At 29.5% G+C, this 27,728-nt stretch overlaps 1 protein-coding gene across 12 annotated transcripts in view; it reads left to right on the top strand.

Moving 5' to 3' along the window:
- Nucleotides 1-27,728, top strand: part of LOC139513492 (voltage-gated inwardly rectifying potassium channel KCNH6-like) — a 119,374-nt gene that overhangs the window by 38,861 nt on the left and 52,785 nt on the right. For 4 of the 12 annotated variants that reach the window (XM_071302048.1, XM_071302050.1, XM_071302055.1 and 1 more), the window contains exons 3-7: nt 19,279-19,419; nt 21,070-21,393; nt 21,906-21,938; nt 22,851-22,895; nt 26,647-26,867. In XM_071302048.1, the coding sequence (XP_071158149.1) occupies nt 19,279-19,419; nt 21,070-21,393; nt 21,906-21,938; nt 22,851-22,895; nt 26,647-26,867 (764 nt within the window). The remainder of the gene's footprint in view (nt 1-19,278; nt 19,420-21,069; nt 21,394-21,905; nt 21,939-22,850; nt 22,896-26,646; nt 26,868-27,728) is intronic. The other 8 variants (XM_071302060.1, XM_071302053.1, XM_071302054.1 and 5 more) reach the window with 3 other exon arrangements.

Below are 27,728 nucleotides of genomic sequence, written 5' to 3' on the forward strand. Positions count from 1 at the left end.
AAAACATGTCCTTGCATACAAATATCAAACCTAAGTTACCTTAAAACCCAAATATCAACATTAAGTATAAGATGTCTTATATGGATTTAATTGTTAAAACATGTCCTTGCATACAAATATCAAACCTAAGTTACCTTAAAACCCAAATATCAACATTAAGTATAAGATGTCTTATATGGATTTAATTGTTAAAACATGTCCTTGCATACAAATATCAATCCTAAGTTACCTTAAAACCCAAATATCAACATTAAGTATAAGATGTCTTATATGGATTTAATTGTTAAAACATGTCCTTGCATACAAATATCAATCCTAAGTTACCTTAAAACCCAAATATCAACATTAAGTAAAAGAAGTCTTATATGGATTTAATTGATAAAACATGTCCTTGCATACAAATATCAATCCTAAGTTACCTTAAAACCCAAATATCAACATTAAGTAAAAGAAGTCTTATATGGATTTAATTGATAAAACATGTCCTTGCATACAAATATCAATCCTAAGTTACCTTAAAACCCAAATATCAACATTAAGTAAAAGAAGTCTTATATGGATTTAATTGTTAAAACATGTCCTTGCATACAAATATCAATCCTAAGTTACCTTAAAACCCAAATATCAACATTAAGTAAAAGAAGTCTTATATGGATTTAAATGATAAAACATGTCCTTGCATACAAATATCAAACCTAAGTTACCTTAAAACCCAAATATCAACATTAAGTAAAAGAAGTCTTATATGGATTTAATTGTTAAAACATGTCCTTGCATACAAATATCAATCCTAAGTTACCTTAAAACCCAAATATCAACATCAAGTAAAAGAAGTCTTATATGGATTTAATTGTTAAAACATGTCCTTGCATACAAATATCAATCCTAAGTTAACTTAAAACCCAAATAGCAACATCAAGTAAAAGAAGTCTTATATGGATTTAATTGATAAAACATGTCCTTGCATACAAATATCAAACCTAAGTTACCTTAAAACCCAAATATCAACATCAAGTAAAAGAAGTCTTATATGGATTTAATTGTTAAAACATGTCCTTGCATACAAATATCAATCCTAAGTTACCTTAAAACCCAAATATCAACATCAAGTAAAAGATGTCTTAAATGGATTTAATTGTTAAAACATGTCCTTGCATACAAATATCAATCCTAAGTTAACTTAAAACCCAAATATCAACATCAAGTAAAAGATGTCTTAAATGGATTTAATTGTTAAAACATGTCCTTGCATACAAATATCAAACCTAAGTTACCTTAAAACCCAAATATCAACATCAAGTATAAGATGTCTTATATGGATTTAATTGATAAAACATGTCCTTGCATACAAATATCAATCCTAAGTTACCTTAAAACCCAAATATCAACATCAAGTAAAAGAAGTCTTATATGGATTTAATTGTTAAAACATGTCCTTGCATACAAATATCAATCCTAAGTTACCTTAAAACCCAAATATCAACATTAAGTATAAGAAGTCTTATATGGATTTAATTGTTAAAACATGTCCTTGCATACAAATATCAATCCTAAGTTAACTTAAAACCCAAATATCAACATTAAGTAAAAGAAGTCTTAAATGGATTTAATTGTTAAAACATGTCCTTGCATACAAATATCAATCCTAAGTTACCTTAAAACCCAAATATCAACATCAAGTAAAAGAAGTCTTATATGGATTTAATTGTTAAAACATGTCCTTGCATACAAATATCAAACCTAAGTTACCTTAAAACCCAAATATCAACATCAAGTAAAAGATGTCTTAAATGGATTTAATTGTTAAAACATGTCCTTGCATACAAATATCAAACCTAAGTTACCTTAAAACCCAAATATCAACATCAAGTATAAGATGTCTTATATGGATTTAATTGTTAAAACATGTCCTTGCATACAAATATCAAACCTAAGTTACCTTAAAACCCAAATATCAACATCAAGTAAAAGAAGTCTTATATGGATTTAATTGTTAAAACATGTCCTTGCATACAAATATCAATCCTAAGTTAACTTAAAACCCAAATATCAACATTAAGTAAAAGAAGTCTTAAATGGATTTAATTGTTAAAACATGTCCTTGCATACAAATATCAAACCTAAGTTACCTTAAAACCCAAATATCAACATTAAGTATAAGATGTCTTATATGGATTTAATTGTTAAAACATGTCCTTGCATACAAATATCAATCCTAAGTTACCTTAAAACCCAAATATCAACATCAAGTAAAAGAAGTCTTATATGGATTTAATTGTTAAAACATGTCCTTGCATACAAATATCAATCCTAAGTTAACTTAAAACCCAAATATCAACATCAAGTAAAAGAAGTCTTATATGGATTTAATTGTTAAAACATGTCCTTGCATACAAATATCAATCCTAAGTTACCTTAAAACCCAAATATCAACATCAAGTAAAAGAAGTCTTATATGGATTTAATTGTTAAAACATGTCCTTGCATACAAATATCAAACCTAAGTTACCTTAAAACCCAAATATCAACATTAAGTATAAGAAGTCTTATATGGATTTAATTGTTAAAACATGTCCTTGCATACAAATATCAATCCTAAGTTACCTTAAAACCCAAATATCAACATCAAGTAAAAGATGTCTTATATGGATTTAATTGTTAAAACATGTCCTTGCATACAAATATCAATCCTAAGTTACCTTAAAACCCAAATATCAACATCAAGTAAAAGAAGTCTTATATGGATTTAATTGTTAAAACATGTCCTTGCATACAAATATCAATCCTAAGTTAACTTAAAACCCAAATATCAACATTAAGTATAAGAAGTCTTATATGGATTTAATTGATAAAACATGTCCTTGCATACAAATATCAATCCTAAGTTACCTTAAAACCCAAATATCAACATTAAGTAAAAGAAATCTTAAATGGATTTAATTGTTAAAACATGTCCTTGCATACAAATATCAAACCTAAGTTACCTTAAAACCCAAATATCAACATCAAGTATAAGAAGTCTTATATGGATTTAATTGTTAAAACATGTCCTTGCATACAAATATCAATCCTAAGTTACCTTAAAACCCAAATATCAACATTAAGTAAAAGATGTCTTATATGGATTTAATTGTTAAAACATGTCCTTGCATAGAAATATCAATCCTAAGTTACCTTAAAACCCAAATATCAACATCAAGTATAAGAAGTCTTATATGGATTTAATTGATAAAACATGTCCTTGCATACAAATATCAATCCTAAGTTACCTTAAAACCCAAATATCAACATCAAGTATAAGATGTCTTATATGGATTTAATTGTTAAAACATGTCCTTGCATACAAATATCAATCCTAAGTTACCTTAAAACCCAAATATCAACATTAAGTATAAGAAGTCTTATATGGATTTAATTGTTAAAACATGTCCTTGCATACAAATATCAAACCTAAGTTACCTTAAAACCCAAATATCAACATTAAGTAAAAGAAGTCTTATATGGATTTAATTGTTAAAACATGTCCTTGCATACAAATATCAAACCTAAGTTACCTTAAAACCCAAATATCAACATCAAGTATAAGATGTCTTATATGGATTTAATTGTTAAAACATGTCCTTGCATACAAATATCAAACCTAAGTTACCTTAAAACCCAAATATCAACATCAAGTATAAGAAGTCTTATATGGATTTAATTGTTAAAACATGTCCTTGCATACAAATATCAAACCTAAGTTACCTTAAAACCCAAATATCAACATTAAGTAAAAGAAGTCTTATATGGATTTAATTGATAAAACATGTCCTTGCATACAAATATCAATCCTAAGTTACCTTAAAACCCAAATATCAACATCAAGTAAAAGAAGTCTTATATGGATTTAATTGTTAAAACATGTCCTTGCATACAAATATCAATCCTAAGTTACCTTAAAACCCAAATATCAACATTAAGTATAAGATGTCTTATATGGATTTAATTGTTAAAACATGTCCTTGCATACAAATATCAATCCTAAGTTACCTTAAAACCCAAATATCAACATCAAGTAAAAGAAGTCTTATATGGATTTAATTGTTAAAACATGTCCTTGCATACAAATATCAATCCTAAGTTACCTTAAAACCCAAATATCAACATTAAGTATAAGATGTCTTATATGGATTTAATTGTTAAAACATGTCCTTGCATACAAATATCAATCCTAAGTTACCTTAAAACCCAAATATCAACATCAAGTAAAAGAAGTCTTATATGGATTTAATTGTTAAAACATGTCCTTGCATACAAATATCAATCCTAAGTTACCTTAAAACCCAAATATCAACATTAAGTATAAGAAGTCTTATATGGATTTAATTGTTAAAACATGTCCTTGCATACAAATATCAAACCTAAGTTACCTTAAAACCCAAATATCAACATTAAGTAAAAGAAGTCTTATATGGATTTAATTGTTAAAACATGTCCTTGCATACAAATATCAATCCTAAGTTACCTTAAAACCCAAATATCAGCATCAAGTATAAGAAGTCTTATATGGATTTAATTGTTAAAACATGTCCTTGCATACAAATATCAATCCTAAGTTACCTTAAAACCCAAATATCAACATTAAGTAAAAGATGTCTTAAATGGATTTAATTGTTAAAACATGTCCTTGCATACAAATATCAAACCTAAGTTACCTTAAAACCCAAATATCAACATTAAGTAAAAGAAGTCTTATATGGATTTAATTGATAAAACATGTCCTTGCATACAAATATCAATCCTAAGTTACCTTAAAACCCAAATATCAACATCAAGTAAAAGATGTCTTATATGGATTTAATTGTTAAAACATGTCCTTGCATACAAATATCAAACCTAAGTTACCTTAAAACCCAAATATCAACATCAAGTAAAAGATGTCTTAAATGGATTTAATTGTTAAAACATGTCCTTGCATACAAATATCAAACCTAAGTTACCTTAAAACCCAAATATCAACATCAAGTAAAAGATGTCTTATATGGATTTAATTGTTAAAACATGTCCTTGCATACAAATATCAATCCTAAGTTACCTTAAAACCCAAATATCAACATCAAGTAAAAGATGTCTTATATGGATTTAATTGTTAAAACATGTCCTTGCATACAAATATCAAACCTAAGTTACCTTAAAACCCAAATATCAACATCAAGTATAAGATGTCTTATATGGATTTAATTGTTAAAACATGTCCTTGCATACAAATATCAAACCTAAGTTACCTTAAAACCCAAATATCAACATCAAGTAAAAGATGTCTTATATGGATTTAATTGTTAAAACATGTCCTTGCATACAAATATCAAACCTAAGTTACCTTAAAACCCAAATATCAACATTAAGTAAAAGAAGTCTTATATGGATTTAATTGATAAAACATGTCCTTGCATACAAATATCAATCCTAAGTTACCTTAAAACCCAAATATCAACATCAAGTAAAAGATGTCTTATATGGATTTAATTGTTAAAACATGTCCTTGCATACAAATATCAAACCTAAGTTACCTTAAAACCCAAATATCAACATTAAGTAAAAGAAGTCTTATATGGATTTAATTGTTAAAACATGTCCTTGCATACAAATATCAAACCTAAGTTACCTTAAAACCCAAATATCAACATTAAGTAAAAGATGTCTTATATGGATTTAATTGTTAAAACATGTCCTTGCATACAAATATCAATCCTAAGTTACCTTAAAACCCAAATATCAACATTAAGTAAAAGATGTCTTATATGGATTTAATTGTTAAAACATGTCCTTGCATACAAATATCAATCCTAAGTTACCTTAAAACCCAAATATCAGCATTAAGTATAAGATGTCTTATATGGATTTAATTGTTAAAACATGTCCTTGCATACAAATATCAAACCTAAGTTACCTTAAAACCCAAATATCAGCATCAAGTATAAGAAGTCTTATATGGATTTAATTGTTAAAACATGTCCTTGCATACAAATATCAATCCTAAGTTAACTTAAAACCCAAATATCAACATTAAGTATAAGATGTCTTATATGGATTTAATTGTTAAAACATGTCCTTGCATACAAATATCAAACCTAAGTTACCTTAAAACCCAAATATCAACATTAAGTAAAAGATGTCTTAAATGGATTTAATTGTTAAAACATGTCCTTGCATACAAATATCAAACCTAAGTTACCTTAAAACCCAAATATCAACATTAAGTAAAAAAGTCTTATATGGATTTAATTGATAAAACATGTCCTTGCATACAAATATCAATCCTAAGTTACCTTAAAACCCAAATATCAACATCAAGTAAAAGATGTCTTATATGGATTTAATTGTTAAAACATGTCCTTGCATACAAATATCAAACCTAAGTTACCTTAAAACCCAAATATCAACATCAAGTAAAAGATGTCTTAAATGGATTTAATTGTTAAAACATGTCCTTGCATACAAATATCAAACCTAAGTTACCTTAAAACCCAAATATCAACATCAAGTAAAAGATGTCTTATATGGATTTAATTGTTAAAACATGTCCTTGCATACAAATATCAATCCTAAGTTACCTTAAAACCCAAATATCAACATCAAGTAAAAGATGTCTTATATGGATTTAATTGTTAAAACATGTCCTTGCATACAAATATCAAACCTAAGTTACCTTAAAACCCAAATATCAACATCAAGTATAAGATGTCTTATATGGATTTAATTGTTAAAACATGTCCTTGCATACAAATATCAAACCTAAGTTACCTTAAAACCCAAATATCAACATCAAGTAAAAGATGTCTTAAATGGATTTAATTGTTAAAACATGTCCTTGCATACAAATATCAAACCTAAGTTACCTTAAAACCCAAATATCAACATCAAGTAAAAGATGTCTTATATGGATTTAATTGTTAAAACATGTCCTTGCATACAAATATCAAACCTAAGTTACCTTAAAACCCAAATATCAACATTAAGTAAAAGATGTCTTATATGGATTTAATTGTTAAAACATGTCCTTGCATACAAATATCAAACCTAAGTTACCTTAAAACCCAAATATCAACATCAAGTATAAGATGTCTTATATGGATTTAATTGTTAAAACATGTCCTTGCATACAAATATCAAACCTAAGTTACCTTAAAACCCAAATATCAACATCAAGTATAAGATGTCTTATATGGATTTAATTGTTAAAACATGTCCTTGCATACAAATATCAAACCTAAGTTACCTTAAAACCCAAATATCAACATCAAGTAAAAGATGTCTTATATGGATTTAATTGTTAAAACATGTCCTTGCATACAAATATCAAACCTAAGTTACCTTAAAACCCAAATATCAACATCAAGTATAAGATGTCTTATATGGATTTAATTGTTAAAACATGTCCTTGCATACAAATATCAAACCTAAGTTACCTTAAAACCCAAATATCAACATCAAGTAAAAGATGTCTTATATGGATTTAATTGTTAAAACATGTCCTTGCATACAAATATCAAACCTAAGTTACCTTAAAACCCAAATATCAACATCAAGTAAAAGATGTCTTATATGGATTTAATTGTTAAAACATGTCCTTGCATACAAATATCAATCCTAAGTTACCTTAAAACCCAAATATCAACATCAAGTAAAAGATGTCTTATATGGATTTAATTGTTAAAACATGTCCTTGCATACAAATATCAAACCTAAGTTACCTTAAAACCCAAATATCAACATCAAGTAAAAGATGTCTTAAATGGATTTAATTGTTAAAACATGTCCTTGCATACAAATATCAAACCTAAGTTACCTTAAAACCCAAATATCAACATCAAGTAAAAGATGTCTTATATGGATTTAATTGTTAAAACATGTCCTTGCATACAAATATCAATCCTAAGTTACCTTAAAACCCAAATATCAACATCAAGTAAAAGATGTCTTATATGGATTTAATTGTTAAAACATGTCCTTGCATACAAATATCAAACCTAAGTTACCTTAAAACCCAAATATCAACATCAAGTAAAAGAAGTCTTATATGGATTTAATTGTTAAAACATGTCCTTGCATACAAATATCAAACCTAAGTTACCTTAAAACCCAAATATCAACATCAAGTATAAGAAGTCTTATATGGATTTAATTGATAAAACATGTCCTTGCATACAAATATCAATCCTAAGTTACCTTAAAACCCAAATATCAACATTAAGTATAAGAAGTCTTATATGGATTTAATTGTTAAAACATGTCCTTGCATACAAATATCAAACCTAAGTTACCTTAAAACCCAAATATCAACATTAAGTAAAAGAAGTCTTATATGGATTTAATTGTTAAATAAAATTGAGAAAGGAAATGGTGAATATGTCAAAGCGACAACCACCCGACCATAGAGCAAACAACAGAAGTCTTATATGGATTTAATTGTTAAAACATGTCCTTGCATACAAATATCAAACCTAAGTTACCTTAAAACCCAAATATCAACATTAAGTAAAAGAAGTCTTATATGGATTTAATTGTTAAAACATGTCCTTGCATACAAATATCAATCCTAAGTTACCTTAAAACCCAAATATCAACATTAAGTATAAGAAGTCTTATATGGATTTAATTGTTAAAACATGTCCTTGCATACAAATATCAAACCTAAGTTACCTTAAAACCCAAATATCAACATCAAGTATAAGAAGTCTTAAATGGATTTAATTGTTAAAACATGTCCTTGCATACAAATATCAATCCTAAGTTACCTTAAAACCCAAATATCAACATCAAGTAAAAGAAGTCTGAAATGGATTTAATTGTTAAAACATGTCCTTGCATACAAATATCAATCCTAAGTTAACTTAAAACCCAAATATCAACATCAAGTATAAGATGTCTTATATGGATTTAATTGTTAAAACATGTCCTTGCATACAAATATCAATCCTAAGTTAACTTAAAACCCAAATATCAACATCAAGTATAAGAAGTCTTATATGGATTTAATTGTTAAAACATGTCCTTGCATACAAATATCAAACCTAAGTTACCTTAAAACCCAAATATCAACATTAAGTAAAAGAAGTCTTATATGGATTTAATTGTTAAAACATGTCCTTGCATACAAATATCAATCCTAAGTTACCTTAAAACCCAAATATCAGCATTAAGTATAAGAAGTCTTATATGGATTTAATTGTTAAAACATGTCCTTGCATACAAATATCAAACCTAAGTTACCTTAAAACCCAAATATCAACATCAAGTAAAAGAAGTCTTATATGGATTTAATTGTTAAAACATGTTCTTGCATACAAATATCAATCCTAAGTTACCTTAAAACCCAAATATCAACATCAAGTATAAGAAGTCTTATATGGATTTAATTGTTAAAACATGTCCTTGCATACAAATATCAAACCTAAGTTACCTTAAAACCCAAATATCAACATTAAGTAAAAGATGTCTTATATGGATTTAATTGTTAAAACATGTCCTTGCATACAAATATCAAACCTAAGTTACCTTAAAACCCAAATATCAACATTAAGTATAAGATGTCTTATATGGATTTAATTGTTAAAACATGTCCTTGCATACAAATATCAATCCTAAGTTACCTTAAAACCCAAATATCAACATCAAGTAAAAGATGTCTTATATGGATTTAATTGTTAAAACATGTCCTTGCATACAAATATCAATCCTAAGTTACCTTAAAACCCAAATATCAACATTAAGTATAAGATGTCTTATATGGATTTAATTGTTAAAACATGTCCTTGCATACAAATATCAAACCTAAGTTACCTTAAAACCCAAATATCAACATTAAGTAAAAGATGTCTTATATGGATTTAATTGTTAAAACATGTCCTTGCATACAAATATCAAACCTAAGTTACCTTAAAACCCAAATATCAACATTAAGTAAAAGAAGTCTTATATGGATTTAATTGTTAAAACATGTCCTTGCATACAAATATCAAACCTAAGTTACCTTAAAACCCAAATATCAACATCAAGTATAAGAAGTCTTATATGGATTTAATTGATAAAACATGTCCTTGCATACAAATATCAATCCTAAGTTACCTTAAAACCCAAATATCAACATCAAGTAAAAGATGTCTTAAATGGATTTAATTGATAAAACATGTCCTTGCATACAAATATCAATCCTAAGTTACCTTAAAACCCAAATATCAACATTAAGTAAAAGAAGTCTTATATGGATTTAATTGTTAAAACATGTCCTTGCATACAAATATCAATCCTAAGTTACCTTAAAACCCAAATATCAACATTAAGTATAAGATGTCTTATATGGATTTAATTGTTAAAACATGTCCTTGAAATTGAGAAAGGAAATGGTGAATATGTCAAAGCGACAACCACCCGACCATAGAGCAAACAACAGCCGAAGGCAACCAATGGGTCTTCAATGTAGCGAGAATTCCCGCACCCGTAACATGTCCTTGCATACAAATATCAATCCTAAGTTACCTTAAAACCCAAATATCAACATTAAGTATAAGATGTCTTATATGGATTTAATTGTTAAAACATGTCCTTGCATACAAATATCAATCCTAAGTTACCTTAAAACCCAAATATCAACATTAAGTATAAGATGTCTTATATGGATTTAATTGTTAAAACATGTCCTTGCATACAAATATCAATCCTAAGTTACCTTAAAACCCAAATATCAACATCAAGTATAAGATGTCTTATATGGATTTAATTGATAAAACATGTCCTTGCATACAAATATCAAACCTAAGTTACCTTAAAACCCAAATATCAACATCAAGTATAAGATGTCTTATATGGATTTAATTGTTAAAACATGTCCTTGCATACAAATATCAATCCTAAGTTACCTTAAAACCCAAATATCAACATCAAGTAAAAGAAGTCTTATATGGATTTAATTGTTAAAACATGTCCTTGCATACAAATATCAATCCTAAGTTACCTTAAAACCCAAATATCAACATTAAGTATAAGATGTCTTATATGGATTTAATTGTTAAAACATGTCCTTGCATACAAATATCAATCCTAAGTTACCTTAAAACCCAAATATCAACATCAAGTAAAAGAAGTCTTATATGGATTTAATTGATAAAACATGTCCTTGCATACAAATATCAAACCTAAGTTACCTTAAAACCCAAATATCAACATTAAGTAAAAGATGTCTTATATGGATTTAATTGTTAAAACATGTCCTTGCATACAAATATCAAACCTAAGTTACCTTAAAACCCAAATATCAACATCAAGTATAAGAAGTCTTATATGGATTTAATTGATAAAACATGTCCTTGCATACAAATATCAAACCTAAGTTACCTTAAAACCCAAATATCAACATCAAGTAAAAGAAGTCTTATATGGATTTAATTGTTAAAACATGTCCTTGCATACAAATATCAAACCTAAGTTACCTTAAAACCCAAATATCAACATTAAGTAAAAGAAGTCTTATATGGATTTAATTGATAAAACATGTCCTTGCATACAAATATCAATCCTAAGTTACCTTAAAACCCAAATATCAACATCAAGTAAAAGAAGTCTTATATGGATTTAATTGTTAAAACATGTCCTTGCATACAAATATCAATCCTAAGTTACCTTAAAACCCAAATATCAACATCAAGTAAAAGAAGTCTTATATGGATTTAATTGTTAAAACATGTCCTTGCATACAAATATCAAACCTAAGTTACCTTAAAACCCAAATATCAACATTAAGTAAAAGAAGTCTTATATGGATTTAATTGTTAAAACATGTCCTTGCATACAAATATCAAACCTAAGTTACCTTAAAACCCAAATATCAACATTAAGTAAAAGAAGTCTTATATGGATTTAATTGTTAAAACATGTCCTTGCATACAAATATCAATCCTAAGTTACCTTAAAACCCAAATATCAACATTAAGTATAAGATGTCTTATATGGATTTAATTGATAAAACATGTCCTTGCATACAAATATCAATCCTAAGTTACCTTAAAACCCAAATATCAACATTAAGTATAAGAAGTCTTATATGGATTTAATTGTTAAAACATGTCCTTGCATACAAATATCAAACCTAAGTTACCTTAAAACCCAAATATCAACATTAAGTAAAAGAAGTCTTAGATGGATTTAATTGTTAAAACATGTCCTTGCATACAAATATCAATCCTAAGTTACCTTAAAACCCAAATATCAACATCAAGTAAAAGAAGTCTTATATGGATTTAATTGTTAAAACATGTCGTACCTTGGTATATAATGTTAACAATCAAGCTTCATAGACCTTAAAGAATAAGAAATAATATTTGTTTTGACTTTGCCCAGTAATTCTAGTCAATTTTAAATATTAGAGCATCTGTAGACTTGTTTATCTTTTACTGGTAAAACATAAGGAGATGTGGTATGATTGCCAATGAGACAACTATTCACCTAAATAAGGTTGAGTCCACATGGATGTAAGCAACTGGGTTTTGTAACATTTGTTTAGAGTAATGAAATGCATTATTTACCTTCTTTATTCTGAACTTTCTATTAAATTCTATGCATAGACCTTAATAATATAAAGCTCAAAATGAAATTACTGTCTCATACATACTTTTATTGGAAAATTTCGTGTAACACAACCTTTTCAATTACTGCTGCACTCAAATTGATTTACTCTGGATTTTAATATAATTTGTATAAAAGATTGACTTAAATGTCATAATGGTGTTGTTGTCTTTCCTTGGAATTGATGTAAAGAAGATTTTCAATCTGAACATTTTATTAAATTAGAAAATAGTTTATTGGTCAATTTCACACTAGAATTTGATTACAAAACTCTATTTTTTCCCTCCAAGTAAAGAGTAATTTCAACCTTTTACACAATTTCCAATAACATTTGGTATTATTGAATTGCAATTTCTTCTGATTCCATCTGGACACAATTTCTTCAAATAAATTGTTTTCTTTTTTTTTGTCTTTCAGTATAATATGTCTATCCATACTGAAAGGTTACTGAAATTTGTTTAGTAAAAAAATAAGTACAATTTGGAAACTCTGGTCCAATATTCATTTACTGTTATTGAATTGCCGTGTTTTTTCGATTTCATTATGCAAATTTTCTTGATAGTGATTGTTGTCTACATTCAGTAACAGTATGTTTTGTATGGTATTTGAATAGCACCTTTAATCTTCTCCCCTAATACAAATAGAAAATTATTTGAATAGGATCATGTCAGATGGTCGAGAGCCAAACATCTATGATAATATTCAATATAAATTTTTCGCTCCTACGATGAATGATTGATATTTGATCAATATCTTAGGTTTGTCAAGTTCCCAGCACTGTAAATCAACCAGTACAGAAACTATTTATAATACACTTGTAGATAGATTTATGTGAAGAAAATGAAATATGCAAAAGAGCTGCTATTTATTAACCCCAAGTGAAACATTAGCAAACTCACACCAATCTAACTAGAACCAAGATTTAGTGATTATCCCCAAGTCATTTTGTTAAATAGTTATTTATATTTGTCAGTGTTTTTGTCTCAGTACTAATGCTCGTGGTTTAGAGGATAACGGAAAGTTCATTTATCTTGCTTTACTTGATATTCCCTGATTTTTACTGTTTTATTTGACAGTTCTTAAGAACTGTTGTTGTAAATTACTTTTATTGGATTCAAGCAGTTGAGGATTTTCTTAGGAATATTAAGATTTTAAATGTCAAAAGTAAAATCTGGTCAATTGAAATGAACTAAGTATAAAGAATTAAATGATCTAGAGGGACTCAAATGTACACCGTGGTACAGCAACTATCACATTGTTGCATTACCCTAGTAACTATATGTTGTATTAGCATGATAAAATGTTGGTGCACACGATTTTTTTTAACAATGTTTTAAGCAGATGTTAGCTTTGAAGAGGTTAATTATATTTTTTGAACTTAACAGAAATATAATGTACCACAATTATTTATAAAAAATAATCTCAAATTTATGTAGATTTTATAAAATTTGGAGAACACCTCTAGTGGTGAAAAATAAGGTCAGCTAATAAACCCCTATGCATACAGCTTCCCTGATGAGATTGTTGCATTAGATAATAATGAATTAAACAGATCTGTAAAATACCTCTTTTGGTCACTTGATTTTAAGGAAACCCCTCTCATATATGTAGCAAAACATTTGGACCAGTGAACAGATTTTCTTCTGCAGCCTATAGGATTAATATTAACAAAAAAGAGTTCTAATGTCATTTATGTTTTTACTCAAAAATTAATTATTTCTATCTCAATTTTTATGTGGATAACCTATATGCATTTTATAAACCCAAATCATTTACCTCTCCTTCTTTTCACTATCCCAGTAAAAATTCAAGTAAAAAAGAGGCTTGTTCATTGTAAAATAATAAATATCAGAGACCCCATAATAAAAGATCCATGTTCTCTTTTATTATTTTCATATAGTTGAACCATGTGCATTTTTGTTGAGCCTGCAACTTTTGTTGCAGAAAGCTCGACATAGGGATAGTGATCCAGCAGCAGTGGCGTTAGCTAACTGCTTAAAAGCTTATAATTTTTGAAGGTGGAAGACCTTGATGCTTCTTACTTTGTATATGGATGCCTCATGTTACAAAGTTTCTGTCCGTCACATGTCCAATGTCCTTGACCCCATTTTCATGGTTCTGTGACTACTTGAAAAAAAGATATGATTTTTTGTAATGTTAAATTCTCTCTTATTACAAGTAATAGGATAACTATTTTTGGTATGTGCATACCTTGCAAGGTTCTCATGCCCATCAGACAGTTTTCACTTGACCTCGACCTCATTTCATTGATCATTGAACAAGGTTAAGTTTTGGTGGTCAAATCCATATCTCAGATACTATAAGCAATAGGTCTAGTATATTTGGTGTATGGAAGACTGTAAGGTGTATATGTCCAACTGGCAGGTGTCATCTGACCTTGACCTCATTTTCATGGTTCAGTGGTTATAGTTTAGTTTTTGTGTTTTGGTCTTTTTTTCTTATACTGTATGCAATAGGTCTACTGTATTTGGTGTATGAAATGATTGTAAGGTGTACATGTCCAACTGTCAGGTGTCATCTAACCTTGATCTTATTTCATGGTTCAGTGGTCAAAGTTAAGTTTTCATGTTTTGGTTTGTTTTTCTTAAACTATAAGCAATAGGTCAACTATATGTGTTGTATGGAGGAATTGTTAGCTGCACATGCCTGTCTGGCATGGTAATCTGATCATAACCTCATTTTCATGGTTCACCGGTCAATATTTAGTTTTCTTGGTTAATGTTAAGTTTATGTGACAGGTGTAATAAAGCTTTATGTTTAGGACTATCAACATAATATCAATGATTTGTTAAGAAGGTGAGACATTTCAGCGTGTGCACTCTTGTTGTTTTAATTTATTAACTATGTTGCCTTCAAATCATAAAGTCAGTTAGGTTGCAACTCTTCATTTAAAGCTAACATTAGATCTCCCTATTGTGATCTGGAAAATACCTTTTAAAAACTTTAAACTGTAACATTCTTACAATAGAAAAACAAAGGATGGGGTATCTATCTATGACACAAAATCAGTACAAGCACAACAACAACAACAAAACCCACAACAAACAAAGGAACAGCTCTTTTCTTGCAGTTCTTCATCTCAAAGTCACAGTGAGGGTCTCAAATTGGGAAAAAATAACTCTCACCTCTCTGCAAGTTTAAGACAGCCCCTAGCACAAGCAACATGGCAATATGTTGTCCAAAGATCAGTAGCCCTTTTCACAAAAAATCTTCAGTGTAAAATTAATCTGACGAAAAAAAAAATTTAATTGAATTGTTAAGGAATATTTTTTGTTAGCTTTTCCAAAAAATCTTCTCTGAAACTACTAAGATGAATTTAACCAAAGTTGTAAACAATCATCATTAGGGTAGGTAGTTTAAAAATTGTGTCTGATGACCCCGCCCGCGAACCAAGATGGTGGACATGGCTAATAATAGTACATTTTTGGCTCATATATCTAAACCCAATGCATTTCAAGCAAATCTTTCACAAACAAATTTGTTCATTAGGTCAAGATCTAACTGCCCTTAAATTTTCAGACCATTCAGGCAACCCTTTGTTCGATTGCTGCCCCTGAAATGGTAATTTTAAGATTTTTTTTCAGCTTTTGGTTATTATCTTGAATATAATTGCTGCCCCCAATTGGTAATTTTTAAAGAAATTTTATGTTTTTGGTTATTATCTTGAATACTATTATAGATAGAGACACACTGCAAACAGCAATAATGTACAGCAAAGTAAGACCTACAAATAAGTCAAAACATGACCAAAATGGCCAATTGACCCCTTAAGGAGTTATTGCCCTTTATAATCAATTTTTAACAATTTTCATAAATTTTGTGAATTTTTACAAAATAATTTCCACTGAAACTACTAGGTCAAGTTCATTATAGATAGAGATAATTGTAAGCATCAATAATGTTCAGTAAAGTAAGATCTACAAACACATCACCATCACCAAAACACAATTTTGTCATGAATCCATCTACAGGTGTCCTTTGTTTAATATGCACATAGACCAAGGTGAGCGACACAGGCTCTTTAAAGCCCCTAGTTTGTCTTTTGGTTGTATTTCTGTGGTTTTCCATTGTTCTAGCCATTTGCAACCCAGCCATTTGAGTCTCTGTTCTATTTTATTATTAGTTTATTTAGGAATTTGGTTCTGTTCCTTTGTCCTTACACCACATCGGAGTGTTTGCTCTATTTAATTATTGGTTTATATAGGAATTTGGTTCAGATCCTTGGTCCACCCACCACTTGTTTAGAATCAATGTGACCTCTTTTTTAGGTAAAAGAACAAACACACCATAATGATTAGGAATCAATAGAAGGTCATTAAGCATTCATTGAGGTTTGAAGATGATTACTGAAAATCTGAAATCAGTGATCTAATAACACCTTCACTTAACTTGGAGTATCTCTATTGGGGAAACCATTGTGATTCACTGAAATCTGTGTAATGTTACTGCATAATATCAAATAGATATACAAATGTTTTAGTCAAATTTCCCCCTGTAATTGTTCTGGTAAATTCGATGTTGTATTTTGTCTTGAGAGACTATTTTGTTATGTTTTCACCATTTCCTGAAAAGCATAAAAGCTAAGATGATTTGTTTATGGATTGAAGTAGCGATATGAAAGGAATCTTGATTAAAACAAATTGTTGTTGGATGAAAGTCTAGAAACACATTTTCCATGTACATTTATAGGACAATATTGTTGAAATAATTTAAATGATGGATTGAGTAAGGAATAATTCGGTTAGACTTCATGACATGAATACTCACTACTATTAATGTATGATCTGTTGGATGATATTGACATTTTCACATTTGTGTCCCTTTGAATTTATTTGTCTTTGTAATCAAGTTCTCTTTGTTATTGTTTTTCCTGATTGTATCTTTCTTGTTCACTTGTTATTAAACAACTTGAAGTTGAAATGCTTTGGAAGTTTATTGATTGAAAGTTATGTAATGGTGCAATTAAAGTTCACATCAATCCATTTAGCATCTTCAAGACAATTTCAAAATCAATTGAAATTGGAGAAGATGGACCTGCTTTTGTATTATCAGTCCTACCAAAAATCAATGATTGTTTTAGATTTATCACTACATGTATAACATTTAAAGTGTATATTTGTGACTGGATGTTTGACTGAAGTCAATTGACTGACATTTTACAGATTGTCAGTACAGTAGTAGGCTATAGCTTTGATTTGTCATTCTAAAGTGAAACAGCAGTGATGCGTTACAATAAGTCAATCAAAGTTCCCAATGTTTCAATGTAGAAAGTTGTTTTTGTCTGGCTTTGATGGAGATTTGGAGACCAAACTTAGGCATGCTGTTTCTTTGGCCCCACCGCACAGTCTTGGTCTTTTGACTTTGAAACTTGCATATTTTATATGTTGAGGTCTGCGATTAGTATGATTAGAGTTCATATGAAGTGGATGGATTTTAGCAATTAAAGTAAACTGTACAGCCTTCAACAATGAGAAACCTTTAGGTCAAGGAGAACAGCTAAGGTGTAGTGAAAGATATTTGATATGCAATTGTAATAGCAATAGCACATCTCCTTTTCTTGGAGATAATTTGGCTTTGCCCCATCTCAGGCATGATAGACTTGACTTTTTACACATTTAAGGAGAACCTCTGACAATAATTCAGTATTTGGGATGCAGTTGTATTAGCATTGACATAACTCAGTCATGGTTCAATATGTTTTAAAGTTTATTTTTAAGTAAGGCAATTTTGATTTCAACCTTTACATTATATACTGCTAAAATCAGGCAAGACATATGTTAGTGTAAACAGTATATTATTTCTGGTTATTATTCAATAGATATAAGAAGATGTGGTATGAGTGCCAATTAGATATCTCTCCATCCAAGTCACAATATGTAAAGAGTAAACCATTATAGGTGAATGTACAGTCTTCAACACGGAGCCTTGGCTCACACTGCACAGTAAGCTATAAAAGGTCCCAAAAATGACTTGTATAAAATCATTCAAACGGGAAAATCAACGGTCTAATCTATATAAAAAACGAGAAACACTTTTAAAAGAACAACATCAACAAAAGATAACTACTGAACAATGCATGTTTTGTTATAATGTAACATATCTTATTTGCAATATGACATTGTTATACATTGTATTGCAAATCAGGAACAGGTTGTTTGGAGACGTAGAAAAACTGGGTGTCTGTCTGGTCTTGTTAGAACTCTCACTTGTATAATCCTTGCCACATTTTAGTAAAACTTATATCATAGGTCTATATCAACAATATCTTTGGTAGGTTTGGAAGTCAGTGTTGACCAACTTTTTTTCATGATTTATGCTACATGGAAATGTATATGGGAAATTGCATTGTAAGAACTCTCATGTGTACAATACTTGCCATATTTTTATGAAACTCATATCATAGGTTTATTTGAGTTATGCCCCTTATAAATATTAATCATATGGGAAATTGTAGTGCACATGCTCTCTCGCATGCACAATTTCTGCCAGATTTATTTGTCAATTTATATGACCCTAGGAAATATTTATTATTCTAGTATAGGAAATTTCATTGCATTTGCACTCAAGACTACATGATAGTGTGTACACTCTTGTTATATGTTTAGTTATTTTGACACCTTTGATTGAAATGATTTTTTTTAAATTTTTTATTTTTAGGAACAAAGTTTGTATGTAGTGTCCTCATAGCCCCTGTCAAGAATGAGCATGGTGAAGTTATAATGTTTATTATAAACTATGAGGACATCACTTCTAACTCCAACAGAACTCATTCTGTGGATGTTTCAACCTTCAGAAACAGTAAGTAACAGTGGTTATTATATCATTGGAGTTTATTAAATACAATATGACTTCAGCCAAAATATCATAGGATATACAGACTATGAAAAAAGGAGATGTGGTATGATTGCCAATGAGACAACTATCCACCAAAGTTCAAATGAAGTTTATTTGAGCAATTATAGGCAGCTGTGATGCCATTATTTGATTTTTCATATTGTAAAAATATTGGTTTTGCAATGGACTATTTTTGCTGATTTTGATACTTGCAAGAATTGTAGTACTTCAAACAAAAGTAATTCCTCAGTCAATTTTCGGAAAGCTTACATTGTGCTTCTTAATTACCGAGGTTTTCTAAAGCAGGTTTATTGGGGTCTATTTAGTCAAAATAGATAAAAGTTCCATTATAGTGTTGACAATTATGAATAACAAATATGATGACCTTATATTTTTGTTTGGTTTTGCTTTGGTTGATAATTTGTTTTAACTATTTTTTAATCTAAAACCTTATATAAGCAGCTTCAGTAGTACTGATAAATAGGAAATACAAACTTACAGACACTTATTGATGTCTGATGTTGTTTTTGTGATGTTAAAATTCTCAATTAGACTATCATTGGTTTGTATGGCTGCCTTAAAGAAGAAAAACATATCCACATGGGAAATTTTGTGATTGATACACCAAAAAACCAATGCATTAAGTGTAAAATAACATTGGAGACAGAATTGAACTTTTAAATTTTCATTTCTGCAGAGGTCTGGTTTCATTAATTAAAAAAAAATACATTGTTATTGTCAAGGGGGAATACAGATTTCAGTAAACATGGCATCTATATGGAAATAAATCTTATAAAGTTTTAATTCAACATATATAAAAATTATTGTTAATTGATTTATTTTTGAAAATAAGTGTATTGAAACTCTGTCGTCACTTTTAAAATGATCCATTCAAAACTCTTTAAAAAAAAATTGAATAAGAAATTGTATTTACAGTCATCTGTTGTGATTTGACTTTCACAGTTTTTTTTGGGTGATAGGACAAAAAAAATGTGGGAATTCAAAGGGTTTACGTTATGATTGATTGGTTGTGTTAAGCCCCCCCCCCCCCCCCCCCCTTCAACACTTTTGGCTATATTGTGGCAGCCAGTTTTTATTGGTAGAGGAAGTTTGAGTAGATATAAGATGTAGTATGAGTGCCAATGAGACAACTCTCCATCCAAGTCACAATTTGTAAAAGTAAAAAATAATGGGTCAAAGTACTGTCTTCAACACAGAGCCTTGGCTCATACCGAACAGTAAGCAGTGTCTGGAAAGAATCATCAATCTTATGAAGGAAAATGGATTAGCAATCGTAGTCAATTAATATTCAAACTCACTACCTCAGTGTTGACATGCTCTGGTTGTTTAACAGTGACCTATACATTGTTTATTTCTTGGTCTCATTTGGAGAGTTGTCTCATTGGCAATCATAACACATCTTTTTATTTTTATAGTGATACATTAGATGAACTACCTAGGCCACTCGAGTCACTGAGCCCCATATTATCTTTGAGTAAATAGCTCCAAAGTAATTCTAAACAGAAAGATATTGCATTGCTCTTTTACTTATTTTTCTATGAATTACCATTTTGAGAAGGCAAAGTAGATATTTTGATTTTTGTTTTTTGATAGATCGCCACAAAAGCTTTAGATTACGTTTACCATCAATACGTAGAGAACTTAGAACAAAAGTTAAAGTCTCAGATAAGTCACCTGACCCTGAGAACCCACCCATTCCTGAAGAAGAAAATATGCCGCTTAATCAACTACCAGTGCCTGGCCCTGATTTCCCTATCAACTCTCCACCCCTACGACACAGACCAGTGGATGGCTGTATTCTTGATGTAATGGAGGCAGAAAAGGCTAGTCAAGGATTCATTAGACGAGCTTCTTCTTTGGAGGGTATAGAGACACAGAAACAAAATGATCTAGATAGAACCAGTGATAACAGTGGTGGTTAGTATTGTCACCTAAATCTCATTTAATTCTCCTTTATTAATTTGATAGTTGAGCAATCTTGGAATTAAACGTAACCACATTTAGTTTTTCTCAAAAGTTCAAAACATTTATTTTGCAGCTTAATACTTAATGAATTTTAGGCATTGTCCATATTGTTCTACAAAAAGCCAATTAGGATTGCTACAGGAAATAGACAAATTGAAGAGGATTCTAATTTAGAAATAGGTTTCAAATCAGCAAAAATAATCACTATCAAAAGGGAATTCAAGAGATATTTGTAATGTAGTAGTTCAGTAACAAGACCATAGATATTCAATTTCAACTGTAGCAACAAACTTTGAGACATTCTGAATAGATTAAATATAGAAATACATTTATTAATGTTTGATAAATCATAATTCTACACATGTATTCCATTTTTCTCAACTCTAAAGAGTGGTAGGCATTTTTGCTTTTTTTTTTGCTAATGAAAGGGAAATAACTCAATGACTCTTCCCATCTTATTTCAGAACTTTCAGATTGGGAATCCATTTATGAGAAAGGTAATAGCAGTGGGAATAATTAATGAGAGTAGATTAATTATGAATTAGACTGTCATAGATTATTTGTTAATCACTAGTTGTAATAGTATCTAAACTTAAATGTTATTCTAATACATTACTAAATGTAATGAGAAGATTACAGATATTGATATTCATTGAATTCTAACACATGAGATTATACACAACATAATCTTGTAATATTATCGACAATATTAATGTACTTTTTATAACAAACACAAAAATGTAATAAACAAAAAAATAAACTTGTGCAATATGATATTTGAAATAATTTGTTATGTGATGGTATAATTTTGATATAATACAACTGAAAAAAATAATTGAAGACTGTTTTTTTAGCTTCAATTTGCCAGTTTTGAGTTCTAGTTGATATTAGACTGCAAAGTCAGTCTTAAATCAGATTTTTTTTTCTTTCTTAAAATTAGCCTATCATGGTGAAGTCTAAGATAACTTTTGAGAAAAGATTTTTATCTCATAATTAATATATATGCAATAAATCTTATAAACTTTAATTTGGCATGTTACTGTACACTGAGTTTAAATAAAACTGTAATATTGGATTTGAATTTTTATTTGGTAAAATTATCATTTTTAAAATATTAAAAAAAATATTTAAGTAGAAATGGGAAGAATTATTTTATGTTATGCCAGTTTTATATTCTCACGTAAGTGGTTGAATACCTTTTTGTACTTTTGCAGTATTTTGACAATATATTACAATGTACATTTTGTTTACTTTTCTTATTAGTTGATATCCAATAGAAAAACATCTCAGAATAAAGACCGCCATTTCTTCAAACTTACAGGCAAACATTCTTGAAGGAAGAAATTTTGATTTAGCTCTCATCAAGGCATCTATACATTTATATATATAAAGTTTGAATATTATTACAGGTTCATCTCCAGAGATACGACCTCGAGCCCAGACAATAGGGTCAAGTGAGTCCCATCATCTTTGCACCTACACATGATTAACATATACAACTAGATTAATCTAATTCTGCAGCATGTACATGTTTAAAACTGTCTTTGACCTTTAAATAGTGACCTTCACCTAGAAAACATGGTGTCCTTTTACCCTTAGCTTTTAATTAATTAAGTTCACAGAAGCTAATACTTATTTTCTAATCTATGAATAGCATATTAACTAAACAGGCTAGCTGGTACCGCTGATATACATACTGACTATTAGACGATTCTAAAGTGCAGCAAAGTTGAGAAAAGTTAGCCATGAACATACATAACTAACTTCAAATGGAACAGATTATTTTGTTTGAGGGCTAACAACTTTAAATGTAAATTAACTTCAAGCCCTTTCCTGAATGAACTCTTATAAATGTTAAATAATATGTTCACAGCTTGCATGGAATTTTATTTAAACCTGCTCAAACAGTTTTCTTTCAATTGTATACGTCTTTTCTGCAAGTTCTGTTCACACAAATTTCTTATAACCTTTACAAACTTTGCAAACATATTGAATTTTTAATGCTGTATAAATAATGATGTATTTGATTTATTATTTTAACTTTCTTGAAAGTAAAAACTTTTTTTTTATTTATAAATGACTGGTCTACAGATATCTGGAATTCTCCAAGTTATCTTTTTAAGACTTCCATTTTTGGGGTAAATATTGCATGCAATGCAATCACAACCTTATTAGACTGACTTGATATCAAAATCTTCCAAGGTTTATCACTACCTTTGCGATACACAAGGTTGCAAGGTGTAGTAATCTAATATATGTTCTAAAAATATTGATGATGTCATTATTAAAGTCATCTTTTAAAAATTGGTGTTATCTTCCTTTGTCAAGAACTGCAGTTGAATCAACTACAAACAATGCTTTATACAATGCAATATTTAATTTTACTTCCCATTGACAATTTAAAGAGCAATCTTTACCATTCAGTGCTTACAAGCACTTTGATTGTCTCTGCTTTAGCACTTGCCAAAATTTGGGTCCTAGCCAAAAAAATATATGCAGATGGACTTTATCCTACCCCTGAAGCATATATTCTGATAATGCAAATAATAACGTAAAAGAAGGTAATCACTAGGTGAGAAGCCAAAATTATAGTTGAAAAGAATGTTTACTGAGTTCAGCTGAATCCACCAAGAACACCATTTAGTGGCAGACCTATATTTCTTTGTCGGATTTTGTTTCTCTCTATTTGTATGATGGTTTATATTTCAGAAGGTAGAAGACCTGGATGCTCAATACTTTGTATGCAGAAACCTTATATTATGAAATGTCCGTCTGTTAAATGTCCATTGTTCTTGGTCTCATTTTCATGATTCCGTGACTGCTTTAAAAAAATAGATAGATTTTTTTTTGTCTTGTGAAATGCCCTCTTATAAGGTGTACATTTCTGTCTGGCTAGGTTCATATCACCTTGACCTCATGTTCATGGTTCATTGGTCAATGTTAAGTTTTCATGTTTTTTCAGTTTTTCAGATACCATAATCAAAAGGTCAACCTATATGGTGTACAGAAGGATTGTAAGGTGTATAAAAAAAAGGTGGATGTGGTTTGAATGCGATTGATACAACTCTTCAGAAGAGACCAAAATGACACAGAAATTAACAATTATAGGTCACTGTACAGCCTTCAACAATAAGCAAAGTCATGCCACATAGTCAGCTATTAAAGGCCCCGAAATGACAAATGTAAAATCATTTCAAACAGCCTAATTTATGTACAAAATAAAGAATGAAAAACAAATATATAACACAGCAACAAATGACCACCTCTGAATTACAGGCTCCTGACTTGGGATAGGCACATACAGAAAATGGCAGGTTCTGTTTGACAGGTTTCACCCGACCTTGACCTCATTATAATTACATGTATTCAGTAAGGATAAAAACAAAAGTGACTTTTCAGCATGTCACTCTTGTATAAATACAATATATGCACACTCCATTGATTGCAATCAGTAAAATAACTTAAACCACAGAGAAAACACAAAAATGGGAGTGCAGAAAAAAATAATATTGGTATTTAAAACAATACCAACAGCTTTAAGAAGAATGATATTAACATCCCAAATTTCTAAGTGATAATCCTTTCTTCTGGGCATGGTTTTTTGGGTTAAAATTTGCATGAAATGCAATCAAAACCCTATGGTACTGACATGATTCTAAATCTTCCAAGGCTGATCACTACTTTTGAGATACACCAAAAATATAGTGCAATTTGATCATTACATTCTAAACATCCTATCTATGAAATATATACTTAAATATTCAAGTTCATTATGATGGTATACTTGTCATGACAATTACATAACCTGTACAAGGTGTAGTTATCTAATGTCTTAAAATATCAATAATGTCATTGTTAAAGAAATCTGTTAATTTAAAGTTATCTTCCTTTGTCCATAGAATCAACTTCAACCAATGTTTTAACAAAGCAATGTTTAACTTTACTGAAAAACTAAACCAATCTTTACCCTTCAGTGCTTACAAGCACTTTGATTAGAAAACATTGTAGGAAAAGCTATTTACAATGATTATATCTGCTATCAATTCTGTGGTTGATAGTTGGAATTTTATGTCAAAAACATTGCACAACCCAAGTTGTTAAGTGTTGAACCTGTTAGGAGTATTGCATTAGAATATTATCAGTAATGAAGAGGGGCATTCATCAATTTTAGACTTGACAGCCTCAAATGTCCATTTAACTGGCTCTGTCCTATGTTCCCAGTAAAACTGTAATCCTCAATTAATAGTGGCAACTCTTCAAACACAGTAACAATATTCCTTAAATCCTTAAAAGACTTTAAAGACTAACATACAAATATAATCAGTCCAATAGCTTCAGACTGACTACATGTATATACTGGTAGATTTAGGTTTATCTAGTTGTTTAATATTAACATGATATATTTTCTTTGTAGGCACAAAGAAGGCTTAGTTTAAACATATTTATTTACAGTGGATTGGGAAACAAGTTTTGCAACTTATATTAATTCCTTTCCACTTTGTGGGTGCGAGTTCTGCCTTGTAGCAGCATTAGCCTACTCTTTTTCGAAATCTACAAGGGTGTCTTTAACGTGCAAAGAAGGCTTGTCTGATGATGTTATGTTGAATTGTCAATTTGATATCTGATCATGTTTCCATTCTCTAGCTTAATTTGCGTCAAACAAATGTTATAAAAATATATTTGCAATACCTATTACAGCCAAGCATAAATCTAGTTTAAATTTTGCTGGTGTCACTTTTACCTTCTTGAGTTGTGTCCTTTTGTAAACTGGGGCGGGGCACCACACTGGACTCATCAAAATTAGGGGAAAATATATCTTCAATTTATTTACCTGCTTTCACTTGCTTTTTTTTTTACTTTGCACATTTTGTATAAACTGCATCTTTGGGAGGAAAAAAGATGTTTTGAAGTCTTACCTTTGTTGTATTGCTAGGATTTATTATTTGATTCTTTATTTATTGGTGATGGTAATGCTCTTATAATTGTTTAATTATATTTTATATTTCATGACAATGTATGGTCATTTCATATATATGAACAAAAGTATGTTTCACATATGTCTAAAAATCATGTTTTAGCATAACAATAGAAATTATTTCCATAGGATAAGTAGTAATATGATGGCAGATTCAGGTTCACATTCACACAATATTTTATTATAGTCTGACATAGATAATGGAGATCATTTGCTTTTTATTTGTTTAGGAATTGGAAACCATGTCAAATCTAGTATGATAATTCAAGCTTCAAGTGATTCTGAACTGATCAAAAATCGTGCCAAACAAGTGAATGATAGTTTAGGGAATGCCACTGCAGACAATATGAACAAAATGCCTGATCCTGATGGGAGTATCCCAAGTGCCAAAGGAATTTTCTTGCCAAATGTTCAAAATATGAAGCATAATGTATCAGAAAAAGTTGCTCAGGTAGGTTGTTTTGATAATGATAATTTGCAGGTTGTCGCCTTAATGATATCTTGTTGGTTGTTGTCATAGTGATATTTTGTAGGTTGTTGTCTTAATGATATCTTGCAGGTTGTTGTCATAGTGATATCTTGCAGAGTGTTGTCATAGTGATATCTTGTAGGTTGTTGTCTTGTATGTCATGTTTGCTATCATCTTCATTGTTAGAGAAACCAATGATGTAGACTGCTTAATTAAAAAAATACTATAAATATTAACCTCACCTGTCCTCAAAATACCAGTATGATTTATTGTCTCCCTTGCTACCTCTGGTCAATTCTTAAGTCTTTTACCTGATTTTGTTTCTGAAGAAAATTTAGGATCAAATTAAAATAAAATATACTTGATTAGCTGGTTTTTGAATGGTTAGTTTGAAGCTTTTATCTGCCGTTCTAAACTTATAATGCCCTTTTACAAATAGAAAAAATGCTGAAACTTTAGTTTGCCTCAACCAAATATTACAAAACTTGTATACAATACTTATATCCACAAAACTCAGATCAAGTACAACTTTGGGTATCATCACTTTTACTGTTCTTCAGTTTTGTTTCTTTATAACTTTATTTTTGATATGCAAGCGGGGGCATCATCTGTGTCCAATGGACACATTCCCAATTTATTGAAATTAAAGTTGGGATCTCGTCTTCAAATTTATTATAATTGGTCATTGTTAAGATTGAAGAACAAAAGAAAGAATTTCTGAAAATTATTGTTAAGAACCAATTGCTACTACATTAGTACACTAGTGGAGCCTTAAACGAGTTTGAAATTGATCTTTTCATCATTTGGCTTAGATTCACCAGTATTTGAATGATAAAGTTTTAT

Source organism: Mytilus edulis, chromosome 2 (genome assembly GCF_963676685.1).
Source record: "Mytilus edulis chromosome 2, xbMytEdul2.2, whole genome shotgun sequence".
Lineage (NCBI taxonomy): Eukaryota > Metazoa > Mollusca > Bivalvia > Mytilida > Mytilidae > Mytilus > Mytilus edulis.